The following is a 13,556-nucleotide window of genomic DNA, read 5'->3' on the forward strand; positions in this document are numbered from 1 at the left end:
ATGGATATTGCTGGGGAGCAGCAATTTCTGCTTCATATCCACTTCAAAACACTTTCCAGATGAATTAGAAGTTTAATATCAAAAGCAAACTTTAAAGTTCTAGAAGAAAATATATGTGAATTGTTTATAATCTTGTAGTGAGGAAAACCTTTAAGCAAGAGAGCAAAAGCAAAAATCATGAAACCTTTTTTGTGTTCACATTCATTAATATTAAAAACTATGAAAAGAAAGATGCTTTAAACAAAGTTGAAGACAGGCTACAAACTGGGGAAAAATGTATCTTTCTTTCTTTTGAGAGAGAGTCTTGCTCTGTCACCCAGACTAGAGTACAGTGGTGCAGTCACGGTTCACTGCAACCTCCACTTCCTGGGCCCAAGTGATCCTCCCACCTCAGCCTGGGAGAAATATTTCTGACATGGCATAGGCTACATCTTCAATGCAAAACTAACTGTTAAGAATAAATATGAAAATAATATTCCTCATAGAAAAAAATATGTTCATTATGGTGTTTTATAATGGCAGAACATTGGCTATCAGGCATCTGGGGGAGGATATCCATATTGTGGCATATTGTATGGAGGGTATCTATACTCAGTGGCTATTCACGTGATGTATATATTCGGTCCACTGTCCCTCTCCCTAATGTATGAATGTTTGTATTAAGTGGCATAAACAAAAGCTACCAATATCCTCTGATCATCTGAGGTCAAGTTGTGCTACCAAATGAGTTTGCTTTAAATTAGTAAAAAAAAGAATTGTGGTTTTCAGGGCTTCGTGTATTTATTTACCCATTTGATCACTGAAATGACCTACAAGATTTAAGTAGAACACAGTAGGTTATAAAACATGCATGTAAACTCCATTTCTACAAAATCTATAGAGAGAAACATTTTTCTTCCTCAGTGCACAGAAAAATATTTAGGATGAGAGTTGTCAAATATTAACGTTGATTCTCTTTGGCAGTTAATATAGGTAATCTTTGTTTTATCTTCATACTTTTCTAAGATTTTGAAAAATTATTTTTGAAATGAGCTCATATTGATTTTATTGTGAGCAAAGATAAAGCTTTTTTATTTTGGAAAAACAATATTTTATTAATTTTTTTTTTTCTTTTTAGTGATAAGATGTTTCCAGCTTTTGGTTTTGGAGCTCAGATACCTCCTCAGTGGCAGGTAAGAGGAAATCTCATTTTTAAAGCTTTCCCTCCTAGAAAAGCAACCCAGCCCTCATCAGTCCTTTGTCCATCTTTGACAGGTATCGCATGAATTTCCAATGAACTTCAACTCATCCAATCCCTACTGCAATGGTAAGTTAAAAAATAAACATGAAGAATTCAAATGGAAAGTCTCACTAGTCTTTGTTACTTTGTTCTTTGTTCTTTGTTTTTTTTCTTGTGATGAAAACTACTCAAATTTCATCTCTAGGTTTCATTTTCTTACATATTTAACTTTCTGTTGTATAAGGTAGAAGAATTGCACCAGGTTGGTGGTTAGGGTGGTAATGGTAATTATGGGGCAAATCAGTATTATGATGATGGAGGTGGTAAGCTAAATCCTCCTACCTTAAGAACTTTAGTGGGACAAAAAAATTCTCAATCTTTGGAGCAGATCAGTAAAAATAATCATATATTAAAAAGTATTTTCACATGTAAATTTATTTAAAAGCAAACCTTCAATAAAATAAGTAATTTAATATACAGATCTTTTGAAGCTTTTTTCAGAGTAGTAGTCACTCTCAACAAAGAGAAAAGTATCCAGCATCTAATACTTGTTGCTCACACAGTATTCTGTAAGTAGCTGGGATGGGCAAAAGGAACAAAGAATTGAGCTTCTATAGCAGCTTTCCTCTGTGTAGAGAGCAGGAGGCACATAGTTGTCTTTCATTTCACGTTTTTCTTTTATCTGTTTAAAAAAATAGAGACAGGGTCTCACTATGTTAGCCAGGCTGGTCTTGAACTCCTGACCTTAAGCTATCTTCCTGCCTTCTGCCTTGGCCTCCCAAAGTACTGGGATTAGAGGCATGAGCCACCATGCCCAGCCATGTTTTACTTTTTTCCTTATACCTCAAGTATCCAAGTGCTGCTTCTTTTTTTTTTTACCACATTGAGCAATCAATCAGAAATGCCAGCTCTTCCACTAAATTATGTATGAGACTAAAGAGTTTGGAAAAGGGAAAGTAGGTGTGGGAGCAAGAGGCATAATTTAAAATTCTAGACAATAAGCTAATTCTCTGCAAAGGGTCCTTTTGACAATTACAAATGTATAGCTTTCTAACAGAAGAAAGTGTTTTTTTCTTTTCTTCCTAAACAATATTCATAAGGTGGAAGAGTGTGAACAATTTTTGTGGGGGCAGTTTGCAATATGGTTTTGTTCTTTTCCCCAGAACACTTTTTCCATACTAATTCAGTGTTCCTTTGAGGCACTTTCAGTGACTGGTTGTGACCTCTTTTATTCCCTAGCCATTTGAAACTGGGAATGTCATTCTTTTTAAGAAATATGCGGCCAGGCGCGGTGGCTCAAGCCTGTAATCCCAGTACTTTGGGAGGCCGAGACGGGCGGATCAGGAGGTCAGGAGATCGAGACCATCCTGGCTAACACGGTGAAACCCCGTCTCTACTAAAAAATACAAAAAACTAGCCAGGTGAGGTGGCGGGCGCCTGTAGTCGCAGCTACTCGGGAGGCTGAGGCAGGAGAATGGCGTGAACCTGGGAGGCGGAGCTTGCAGTGAGCTGAGATCCGGCCACTGCACTCCAGCCTATGCGACAGAGCGAGACTCCGTCTCAAAAAAAAAAAAAGAAATATGCTTCATTTTTATAATGAAAGTGGAATAATTTTTAGAATTTGTTGTAATTAGCTTTCATTTATTGTAAATGAATATGGATGACATATCATATGATAATTCATTTTAGAAGTTCAGTCATTCTGTGAGTAATGTAAGCCCATTACTCACCAAGTGGTTTACACTCTGGAAAAAGATCAGTTTGGTTTTAAACGAAGGAGATACTATACAGCAAAAAGCTCAGAGCCTGATTTTAAGTCAAGGAAGTTTAATCCCCTTTTCCTAACTAATCATTGAACCTAATTGCCTTAGAAATAATATACCTTAGAAATAACTTGTTACTTTGATGCATAGAAAGGGTTTTTGGCATAATTCAGTTTTAATTAAGGAATTGAAGGCTCTTGATACTTGTGAAGAAATTACATTTTTGTTTTTATTTTTGTTTTTGTTTTTTTTTTTTGAGATGAAGTCTCGCTCTTGTCCCCCAGGCTGGAGTGTGATAGTATGATCTTGGCTCACTGCAACCTCCACCCCCCGGGTTCAAGCGATTCTCCTGCTGTGGCCCCCCGGAGTAGTTGGGATTACAGGCGCCTGCCACCACGCTCGGCTAATTTTTGTATTTTTAGTAGAGACAGGGTTTCACCATGTTGGCCATGCTGGTCTAGAACTACTGACCTCATGCGATCCACCTGCCTCGGCCTCCCAAAGTGCTGGGATTATAGGCACGAGCCACCATGCCCAGCCCTAAATGAATTATTTATGCCTTTGTTACTACTGAATTGACTACTAGTTACATGTACCTTATGCATGTAAAATCACCTCTGCATATGAATTAGTTACATTCTCAAAGGTTGTTCATAAGACTACCTGTTCCTAAATTCAAATAAAATAAGAGGAGTTTATTGGAACTCTTACATTTTAAGAGGAGAGAGTTGGTTTCATGAAGCTTTCAAGCCAAGTATGGTCATGCACTAAAAGTGACATTTTAGTCAATGACAGACCACATGTGTGATAGTAGGCCCGTAAGATTTTAATATTGTATTTTTATTGTAAAGACATAGAAAAGGTACAGTTGCTATAATTCCCTACATTATTCAGTATAGCAATATGCAGTACAGGTTTTTAACCTAGGAGCAATAGGCTATACCATATAGCCTAGGTATGTAGTAGGCTATACCATCTAGGTTTGTGTAAGTATAATCTTATGATGTTCACACGATGATGAAATCACCTAACGATGCATTTTTCAGAATTTATCCCCATTGGTAAGTGACACATGACTGTATATGCTTCTCTTTTTTGTTGATCTGTGTTCTATTGGACATTTTAAAAGCAAGAGACCTGTTTTGATTTACATTAAGTTTTTTTTTGTGGCAAGTATCTGTGATGATCTCAGCATATATTGTTGGAAATTCTTTAGAATTTCTGTTATCCTATCTGCATCCTAAATGCTCTGATATTAAGGGCAGATTCAACAGGTGCATGTGTGGGATACAAGTTTCATCAGCAGTGCTTTGACCAGCAATGTCAGTCAACTTTCACTGGGCTGTGCTATTGTGATAAACAATCTCTAAATCTCAGTGGCTTTAATGACAACAGTTTATTTCTTGCTCATTTTACATGCAGCTAGGCTGTAGTTCTCTCCATGTTTCTTATACTGGGACTCAGGCTGAAGGAACAGCCTTATCTGGGATGTGCTGCTCCTATGGCAAGGAAAGGAGCAAGAGAGCTGGAAAAAACAGGCAGTAGTTCTTAAGACATCTGCTTAGGCATGGGTGTCACATGCATTGGTCAAAATTAATCAAATGGTCCTGTCCAACTTTCTGTTATAAAATGTGCCAGCAGGTTTAGGGGCAGTACCCCTAAACAAACACATCAGTGCTTCTGCAGCAAAATGGATAAATAACTTGGAAGTGAATATTTGGAACTAATGCAGTCTGTGATACAATGATTAACCTTTAACTTATTGAATAAACACTTGTATCAGTAATTGACTAGAATTAATATTAGTTTTATTGCCATCTGGTATTTTTGTAGAACCTCTGGCCACATATGCAAATGATTTTTCATTTTATTAATAACTTTCTTACCTTTTATCATCCGTTGTATGAAGTGGAACCTTTTTCATGGTTTTCTATCAGAGTCACATTCCCAACATGTATTAAAATTAAGCACAAATGTAACAGTCCTACTGTAGACTAATGAGTAACTTGACTGAGATGAAAGTAAATCCCTTCTACTGGGGGAGGACAGAACTTATAGGTTTTTGCAATGGAGCATACCTATGGAGTTATGTAATACATAGCTTAGAGGAACTCCTGCATATAGAACTTTTGACTGTTTAAAGTACTATATGTTGATATATATAATCAAATTAGCCAGAATAAACACATTGTGCTTGAGAATTTTTAATACTGTTTTTTTTGTTCTAGGAATCCAAGGCATTGTAGAGGCATATCGGTCTTGTCTTCCTCAGATAAAACTCTATGGACCAACTAATTTTTCTCCAATCATCAATCATGTGGCCAGGTTTGCTGCTGCAGCCACACAACAGCAGACAGCTTCTGTAAGTGCTCTATGGCCAGGGAAAGGGAAGAATGTGGATTGGTAGCAGCTCCTGGTGCCATTTTTCTATTTTTTTGGTTTGTCATAATACAAAGTCAGGGCAAGATACAATAGCACAGTCACTCTTGATTTGCGAGTAACTTTTGTTGTGGTTATACTAGTGATTGTTAAAAATAAGGCAACAGCAAAACAACACTTGGCATTCATGAGTCTTTTATCCTTTGAACTAACTTCCATAGATAGGTTCTACCAAAAAAATTGCATATCATCTACCTTTTTGAAGTAGACATAACAAATTAAGGCTTAAGGAAACTTACCACATCAGATGCTGTTACAAGATTTCTTATTGTACTAAAGATATCTGAATGAGCTAACCATTACCTATTGGACCGTGGATACCAAATCTCTCTGAGCTTCAGCATATTCAGAAGTAAGTTAGGGGAAACTACCTCATACTGTTGTTGAAAAGGTTAGATAAGATAATTCATATAAAGTGCACAATGCCTGGGTCAGAGTAAACACTCAACACATGTTAGCTAATATTGTAAATCTTATTCCTATTCTAGACTTAAATGGCCCAAAAGATGGAGTCACTACTTGATGTAACATTTTACTGCTCTCTGAAAAGGTTTATCTTGGGCGACACAATCTGGGGGATGATTTCATCACTTAAACCATATCTATTTTTTTTTTTTTTTTGTATTTTAGTTTGTAAAATTTTTGTATTCTAATTCTAATATTTTTATATTTATTTGCTCTTCTGAGAATGAAGTTTTCCACTTGCCTCCTTGACATATTTAATACTTGAGTTAAACTGTTATTCCTAGCCTGACTGAAAGGTTAATCTTTGACATTTAGATGTCTTGCTTCCATATATTTTGCCAACCCTATTTTGTGGTCTGCTGCACTTTTAATGAACCTGCAGTTTTTGTTAAGAGTCAATTTCCTTGTCATCAGAGGAGCTTAGAATATTTTACGTAGTGGTAGCCAGGGTAGAGACTGGCAGGAAAATGAACAAGAAAGACGGGATGACTCATCAAGGCAGAGATGCCATTAGCCATTGCTTGACTTGCTCAGTGGACATGTTTTCTTTTTCTGGCAGCAATATTTTGTGCTTTTGATTATTACTGATGGTGTGATCACAGACCTTGATGAAACCAGACAAGCCATAGTTAATGCCTCCAGGCTGCCTATGTCCATCATCATTGTTGGAGTTGGAGGTGCTGACTTTAGCGCCATGGAGTTTCTGGATGGTGATGGTGGAAGTCTCCGCTCCCCATCAGGCGAAGTGGCCATCAGAGATATTGTCCAGTTTGTGCCTTTCAGACAGTTCCAGAATGTGAGTACCACTCCTCCCTACTCAAACACTAAAGTGACTGAACACAGACCTTTGCCCATCTACAACCAGGCAGTTGAGTAGGTGTGTAGGGTTAGAGGACATGTGAACACTGTCCTTTGTCCATTGGAGAGCTCTGATTTGGTTTGGCAGTGTTGCTTCAGGATGTACATTATGTGCATCTTACAGGCTATATGATAAATCGTTTTAAAATAGTATTGCAACTGTCTCAATTATTTTATCTTTACCTTTGTAACAGCTGGAAAAAACTCTTATATAAGTGTACGCCAAATCCCCCTCAAGCTGGAAGTTTAGTTTGATGAATATCTCTTAGAAGACTATTTTACCCAGTTTACTTCAGCGGTAACATATTGCAAAGCTATAATACAGAATCACAACCAGGATACTTACAGTGGTATAATCAAGATGCATCACAAGGATCCCTCTTGTTGCCCTTTTATAGCCACATCCCCTCCTTTCTCCTTCTAGCCCTTCCTTAACCCTTAGAAACCACTTACTAATATGCTCTTCATTTCTATAATTTTGTCATTTCAAGAATGTCATATAAATGGAATCATAAAATATGCAACCTTTTGGGATTGGCTTTTCTTCTACCCAGCATCACTCTCGAGAATCACCACATTTTTGCAAGTACTCCTTTTTATTGCCAAGTCATATTCCATGGTATGGCTGCTCCACCATTTGTGTAACTGTTTCACCACAGAAGGACATCTGGCTGTTGCCTGTTTTTCTCTCTCATACGCAAGGCTACTATAAACATTTATACATGGGTTTTTGTTGTTGTTTGTTTTGTTTTGTTTTTGTTTTGGGACAGAGTCTCACTCTGTCACCCAGGCTGGAGTACAGTGGAGTACTGTCACCCAGGCTGGAGTACAGTACTGCAACCTCCACCTCCTGGATTCAAGTGATTCTCATGCCTCAGCCTCCCGAGTAGCTGGGATTACAAGTGTGCACCACTATACCTGGCTATTTTTCCCTATTTTTTAGTAGAGACAGAGTTTCACCATGTTGGCCAGACTGGTCTCAAACTCTTGACCTCAAGTGATCCTCCTGCCTCGGCCTCCCTAAGTGCTGGGATTACAGGCGTGCGCCACCACACCCAGCCTATGCATGGGTTTTTATGCAAACGTAAGTTTTTATTCCTCTGGGATAAATACCTAGGACTACAGTTGCTGGGTTATACAGTAGTTGCATGTGTAATTCTTAAAGCAGTTGTTAAACTCTTCCAAAGTGGCTGTATCATTTAACATTCCCACCAGCAATGGGAAGGGAGGAAGTGGAGTGTTGTGATTATAAAGTAGTAATGTTAGGTAGGGATCTTTTTGGTGTTGGGGAAGTTCTGTATCTCGATTGTAGTGATGGTTACACAGATCTACCCAGATGACAAAATTGCATAGAATTATACAGACACACACACACACACACACACACACACACAAACACACACAAATGAGTACATGTAAAATTATAAATCAGAGTAAGTTCTATGAACCGTACCAATGTCAGCTGCCTGGTTTTGATACTATGCTGTAGTTATGTAAGATGTTACCTTTGGAGAAATCTGGGTGAAGGGTACGTGGTACCTTTTCTTATTGTTTTTGCAACTTCCTATGAATCTGCAATTGTAAAAAAGAAGTAAAAAAAAAGAAAAAAAAAAAGTGAATGAAAGACCCACATTTAAAAGTTATAAAACAACAAAATCATCAAATGTTAGAATGTTGGCACCAAAAAAGGACTTGACAAATGTTAGCAGGGACAGTAATAGCAATCATAAGTAACTTTGGCTAGTTAGGTCATTCCATATTTCATGGACTGTTCCTAAGAAAAGGTACAGGCCTATGAATTAGAATTGCTTCATTTTAGTGGCTGCTGAAGTATCCCTAGTCTCTTTTATGAAAAAGCCAGGAAAATTCAGTTGCTAACAAAGTCACGTTGATTTTGTTTTTCACAAGGCTCCAAAAGAAGCACTTGCTCAGTGTGTCTTGGCAGAGATTCCCCAGCAGGTGGTGGGCTACTTCAATACATACAAACTCCTTCCTCCCAAGAACCCAGCCACGAAACAACAGAAGCAGTGACCACTTCAACAGAATTCTTTTGTGTTATGTGGAGCAATGCCATCTCTCACCCTAAATCATGTATCTGTCATTCTGTGTACTTTTTGCCTCCAGCATTTATGATGTAAATCTCTTTCTCTATGGATTATATCTGTTTAAAGCATTCTTTCTAGGCTCTTTTAGGGGGACAGTGCCAAGTCCATCTCTGCCCAATCAATTCAGTGATTGATAGTGATTTACATTAATTGCAGTAAAGCTCTTTGAATTAGAAATTAGTGTGAGGAAAGCTTATTTTGTTGTTGTTTTTGTTTACTTTCATATGATGAAAATGCTGTTTTTAAATGTTTCTCAATAGGAAGAATGGAAAACTTGGGATGATGTGGTTTGCAGGTTGCTGTGCCTGATTCACAGTATATGTTTTATAAGCCAATGTCCATACCTGGTTATGAGAGCTCCTTAAATTATATGATATCAAATTTGTTCCTCACTCTGTATACAGTGCTTTTCTGCAAGGTAAAAATTACCTTCCTGTGCATCTGATTTTTGCTGCAGTTTAGACACTATGGTTTACAAAACAGCATGCACTCAACTTGGGACTTTATGAAAAGTACTGAATGAGCAGGAAAAGCCACATACTCAGTTTTTTAAATGTACAATCAACAAGTAAAAATAACCTCATGTAAGTAAACTATTTGTATTTGCCTTTCTAGATATTTTATTTTATTGTGGAAAACTGTAAACATGTTCAGATTTGGCTTTTTTTTTTTTTTTCATTAACTGAGCATGACTTTCAGGATATTGTAGATGCACAGATGGTAGGTTGTCCTGAATTCTACATTATTAGATTACTTTAATTGAGATTTGTTAAAACAGTTAGGACTGTTTTATCCAGGAAAGATAAGAGGACCAAACATATAAGGTGAAATTCAGAATTCCATTTCCTTCTAACTAATGAAAAACTACTTACTAAAAAAAATATTTTATACTTTCCTTGCTAAGGTCCCACACGTTGATTTGTGTAGATCCACTTAGTCATTTTTTCCTTTTTTTAAGTGCCATTTTCGTCTGATTTTTAAACTCATGATACCAGTTATCTGTTAATTAAAATTGCATTTTACAATTTAATAATGTGCTATTTCCTATGTCTAGAACAGACTTTATTAGGTATAAAACCTACTGCAACTTAGAAAAAGGAAAGAAAAAAGAAAACTTTTCCAACTGCTGCTTTAAGATAGGGTGGATTTTATGTGCTTTTTTTCTTTTTTGAAGAGTTGAATTTCTTTTCCTGATTTTACCTTTTACAGCGTATTACTTAGTGAACATTACATTTTTGGAATAGATTCAGTAATATTTTATTGAGGGCCTATGTGCTAAAAACTATGCATATCTATACATTGGCCAATTATCTTTAATAATTTACCTTTTGAAATTGCATGTTTATCATATATCCTTAAGTGGACGCATACAGTGCCACGTTGATGTGCCTCTCAGTTTTACTGAAAAGCTGCCCCACAGCCCATGTCTCTTGTTCTCTACAATGCCTCAAGGGAGTGAGCTCTCAATCACAGACAGCTGTGGCTTCTCAGAAGCAGCTCATTGCCAAGGCCAGGCTGAGAGGGGACCTGCTTGCTGTGATGGTTGCCTAGCCCAGGTGAGCATTTACCTACCACCTTCCCACTTGACTAGCTGTCCTTTGGATATGTGCTGTTAACTGGGGAAGGCGCCTAACTAGTAGCCTGCTACTCCATAGTATGGCTCAATAGATGACATATCATTTTGACATTATCAATAGGAGAAAAGAAAACTAACCCTTCTTCTGATTGTTTGGAGCCATAGTTGTCTCAGATGTTCTAATTCTCTTTGTATGCTTGGAAACAGCATAGATATGTTGCTGTGGTTTTCAGAATTTTCTCTTTTAATCACAAGAAACCTTTTAAAAAAAATGACTTACACATATTCTCAATGTACAGTAAAACACAGAAGTGAGCTTATCTGTTTGATGCTGAGGCAGGGTCCCAGTCACTGGCCGTATTCTCCTTCTCCTTAACCAACTCCTCAGCAGCCCCTGAGACACCTGCACAAGGTACTTCGGAACTGCTGGTCATGAGCATTCCTGGTTTTCTTCATCCAAATAACAGTTAATCACTGTCCATTGGATTTGGTCTTCATTATTTTATATTCTGATTTTATCAAAATTATTCTATTTTAAAATTGTTTTAAAATTTAAAAACATTTAATTCATATCATGTTCATCAGTAGATGCTATTATTCATAAGAACTGTGATTCCAGCAAACTAGGGTAATTGGTACCTTTTTACAATTTCGAATAAAAGCGTTTACAATTTCTAAATTATCAGTTTTCACAGTTTCAGCACTCAACCTCATCACATGCTGATTTAATATTGTTTTATATTAAAATAATCCTTTTCTCTGTTGTGCCACCATTCATTCAAGTGCTATTTGTTCTTAAAATGCATTTAAAGAAAAATTACACGTATTGACTTTCACACTTCATATAATTAGATCTATTACTAATATATATCGGAGTGACAGTGTCTAGGATAGATGTAATATTTCTTACAGATGCTGGCACAGAGGAAATAGTATACCAGCTAATCTAGTCACCTAACCTTGTGGTTAAAATTGACATTTTAAGACCAGAAAAATTTGAAGTCTGATCAGGGATTTACAACTGTTCATTATAGTGGTGCCTTAGGCAATCTTTCCAAAGTAAATTCAGGGCCCCATTGCTACTTATGCTGTATTTTGACATGCCTTTTTTTTTTTCCAATTTTATAAACTTCCTGGAAAGCCGTCTTCACTAAGTATCCCCTAGTCTCTATATGTGTGGTTGGTCGTCATGGAAATGACACATAAAGTATGCCAGAAGTTTGGTGGAACGTGTTAGAAACTGTTTTGTGCTTTTATGAATGTCATACTTGACAATACATGTATAAGTTACTAATATATGAATTGATGCTAAATATATCTTACATTCGAATTCCTTTTGGATAAAGTTATTTCTTGATGTGACACAGTAGTGTCTTGTTTTCATTTTTATTCTTTACATGTGACCAAAACAATAGAAAAGTTAAAAATAAAATATAGTGTTTTAGGTGGCCTCGACTTCATATTTTACTGAATTAAACAATTTGGGGGATATTATTTTATGGGATTTATTTGTTTAAAAGATATTGAGTGGGTCCAAGATACTCTTCTGGGTACAGTAAAGGAAAGATTCTTAGCTTATAGCTAGAATGGCCTGAGATATGTAGCACTCACATTTTATCAATCATGTTAAGAAGGATAGTATAAGCACCTAACTAAAAAGAATTTTTTAATTGCGTTTGTCATAGGCATTGGGCAGGACTTTGCCAGTGGTGACCAAGACAGCCACAGTAGCTGACTTGTAGAAATAATGGTCTAGTAGGGGAGAGAAAACATTGAGCAAGTAATTATAGAGATGTGAGATCTGTGTGTGAAACAACATACAGTAGAGAGAGACCTAACCCATCTGAGAGGCAAGGAGCGCTTCCCTGAGGATGTGCCATGTAAGCTAAGACCTGAAAGTTAGCCGGGTGAAGAAGGTTAAAAGCACTTATGAAGCTGTCAGGCCAATAGCAAGTATGGAGTTGAATGTTTTAGAAGTGGACAGAAGTTTGAGTTTGTTGGAATATAAAGTATACGAGGGAAAGTGGTAAAAGAAGAGCTAAGAGATGAGGTGGAGTAGTTGGTGGTGTTTACATCCTGAGGGCCTTTTGGGGCAGGTAAGGGAGTTCAGACTGAGGCTTAGGGTAATGGGATGCCACTAAATGGATTTAAGCAAATGAATGATGTGATTATATTTGTGCATTTGAAAAGCCAGAGGACCATATTTTTAGGGCAGACAGATGAGTTCAGAAGCCCACCGAGTTCCATATGGAACCCTGTGACCAAATGTGGGTCTAGTCTCAGTGGCTTTGCCTTGGTGAAGGCCAGATGGCAGAGCTGATAGTGGTCACCTTCTGGCAGAGACTCAGCTGTTTGGTCACATACTTTCTAAGTGTCTGATTCTAGATCTGTTTCCAAATTCTGAGCTTTTCCTGCCTCACTATCACATTGTCTGGTAGACCCATATCTTGTTGGTTCCTTAATGGTGCAGAGGCTGGTTCAGACCTGGTGATAACAGATCTCCAGGATTGCCAAACCCTTGCGTGTAGCAAGACCATCATCCTTGTCACTTATCACCAAGTAACATCACTTCTTGATCATCACTACATTTGGCCAGATTCTCCAGAAAAACCACAGTAGGTTGAAATGTCCATACAGAAGTACACTTTGGCTTGGCTGTTGATTCCCTCCTCCACAATGATGGCAAGTATTATTATAAGCAGAATTGTGATTCCTTACTGCTTGGGAAAGGAGAGCTATCTCTGGTCTTTCATCAGCAGATGCTCCCAAAGCATTTATTGGTGCTCACAAAGCACCAAGTTTTATAGCAGCACCTGGTCTTCTAGGACTGGACTCAGAAGAATTTCAAGGTTGGGGAACTTTAAGGAGTTCTCAGAGAAAAGTCTGAGTAGGAAATCGTTTGTTTTTTTTCAACCTTCCCTTCCTTCCAGTAAGAAGTATTCAATTTTTCTTTGAACAAATATTTATTGGATAGTCTATTACTGGCAATCAACAGGGGAATTCAAACAGCATAAAAAAATATTCTTGCTGACTTCAAAGCTTATGATCTAATATGGAAAAGGAGACAGTATATGATGCTAAACAGAACAAGAGTGAGCAAGATGAGGGACTCTGCTGTGGTTGGAGTAAGA

At 37.4% G+C, this 13,556-nt stretch overlaps 1 protein-coding gene across 2 annotated transcripts in view; it reads left to right on the plus strand.

Moving 5' to 3' along the window:
• The window catches only part of CPNE3 (copine III), a 49,559-nt gene extending 37,685 nt beyond the window's left edge, over positions 1 to 11,874 (plus strand). For both annotated transcript variants that reach the window (XM_011968061.1, XM_011968062.1), the window contains 5 exons: positions 1,118 to 1,172; positions 1,255 to 1,306; positions 5,211 to 5,344; positions 6,446 to 6,682; positions 8,653 to 11,874. In XM_011968061.1, the coding sequence (XP_011823451.1) occupies positions 1,118 to 1,172; positions 1,255 to 1,306; positions 5,211 to 5,344; positions 6,446 to 6,682; positions 8,653 to 8,775 (601 nt within the window). In that variant the 3' untranslated portion in view covers positions 8,776 to 11,874. The remainder of the gene's footprint in view (positions 1 to 1,117; positions 1,173 to 1,254; positions 1,307 to 5,210; positions 5,345 to 6,445; positions 6,683 to 8,652) is intronic.
• Positions 11,875 to 13,556: the final 1,682 nt, after the last annotated feature.

Source organism: Mandrillus leucophaeus, unplaced genomic scaffold (genome assembly GCF_000951045.1).
Source record: "Mandrillus leucophaeus isolate KB7577 unplaced genomic scaffold, Mleu.le_1.0 Scaffold826, whole genome shotgun sequence".
In the NCBI taxonomy this organism is placed as follows: Eukaryota; Metazoa; Chordata; class Mammalia; order Primates; family Cercopithecidae; genus Mandrillus; species Mandrillus leucophaeus.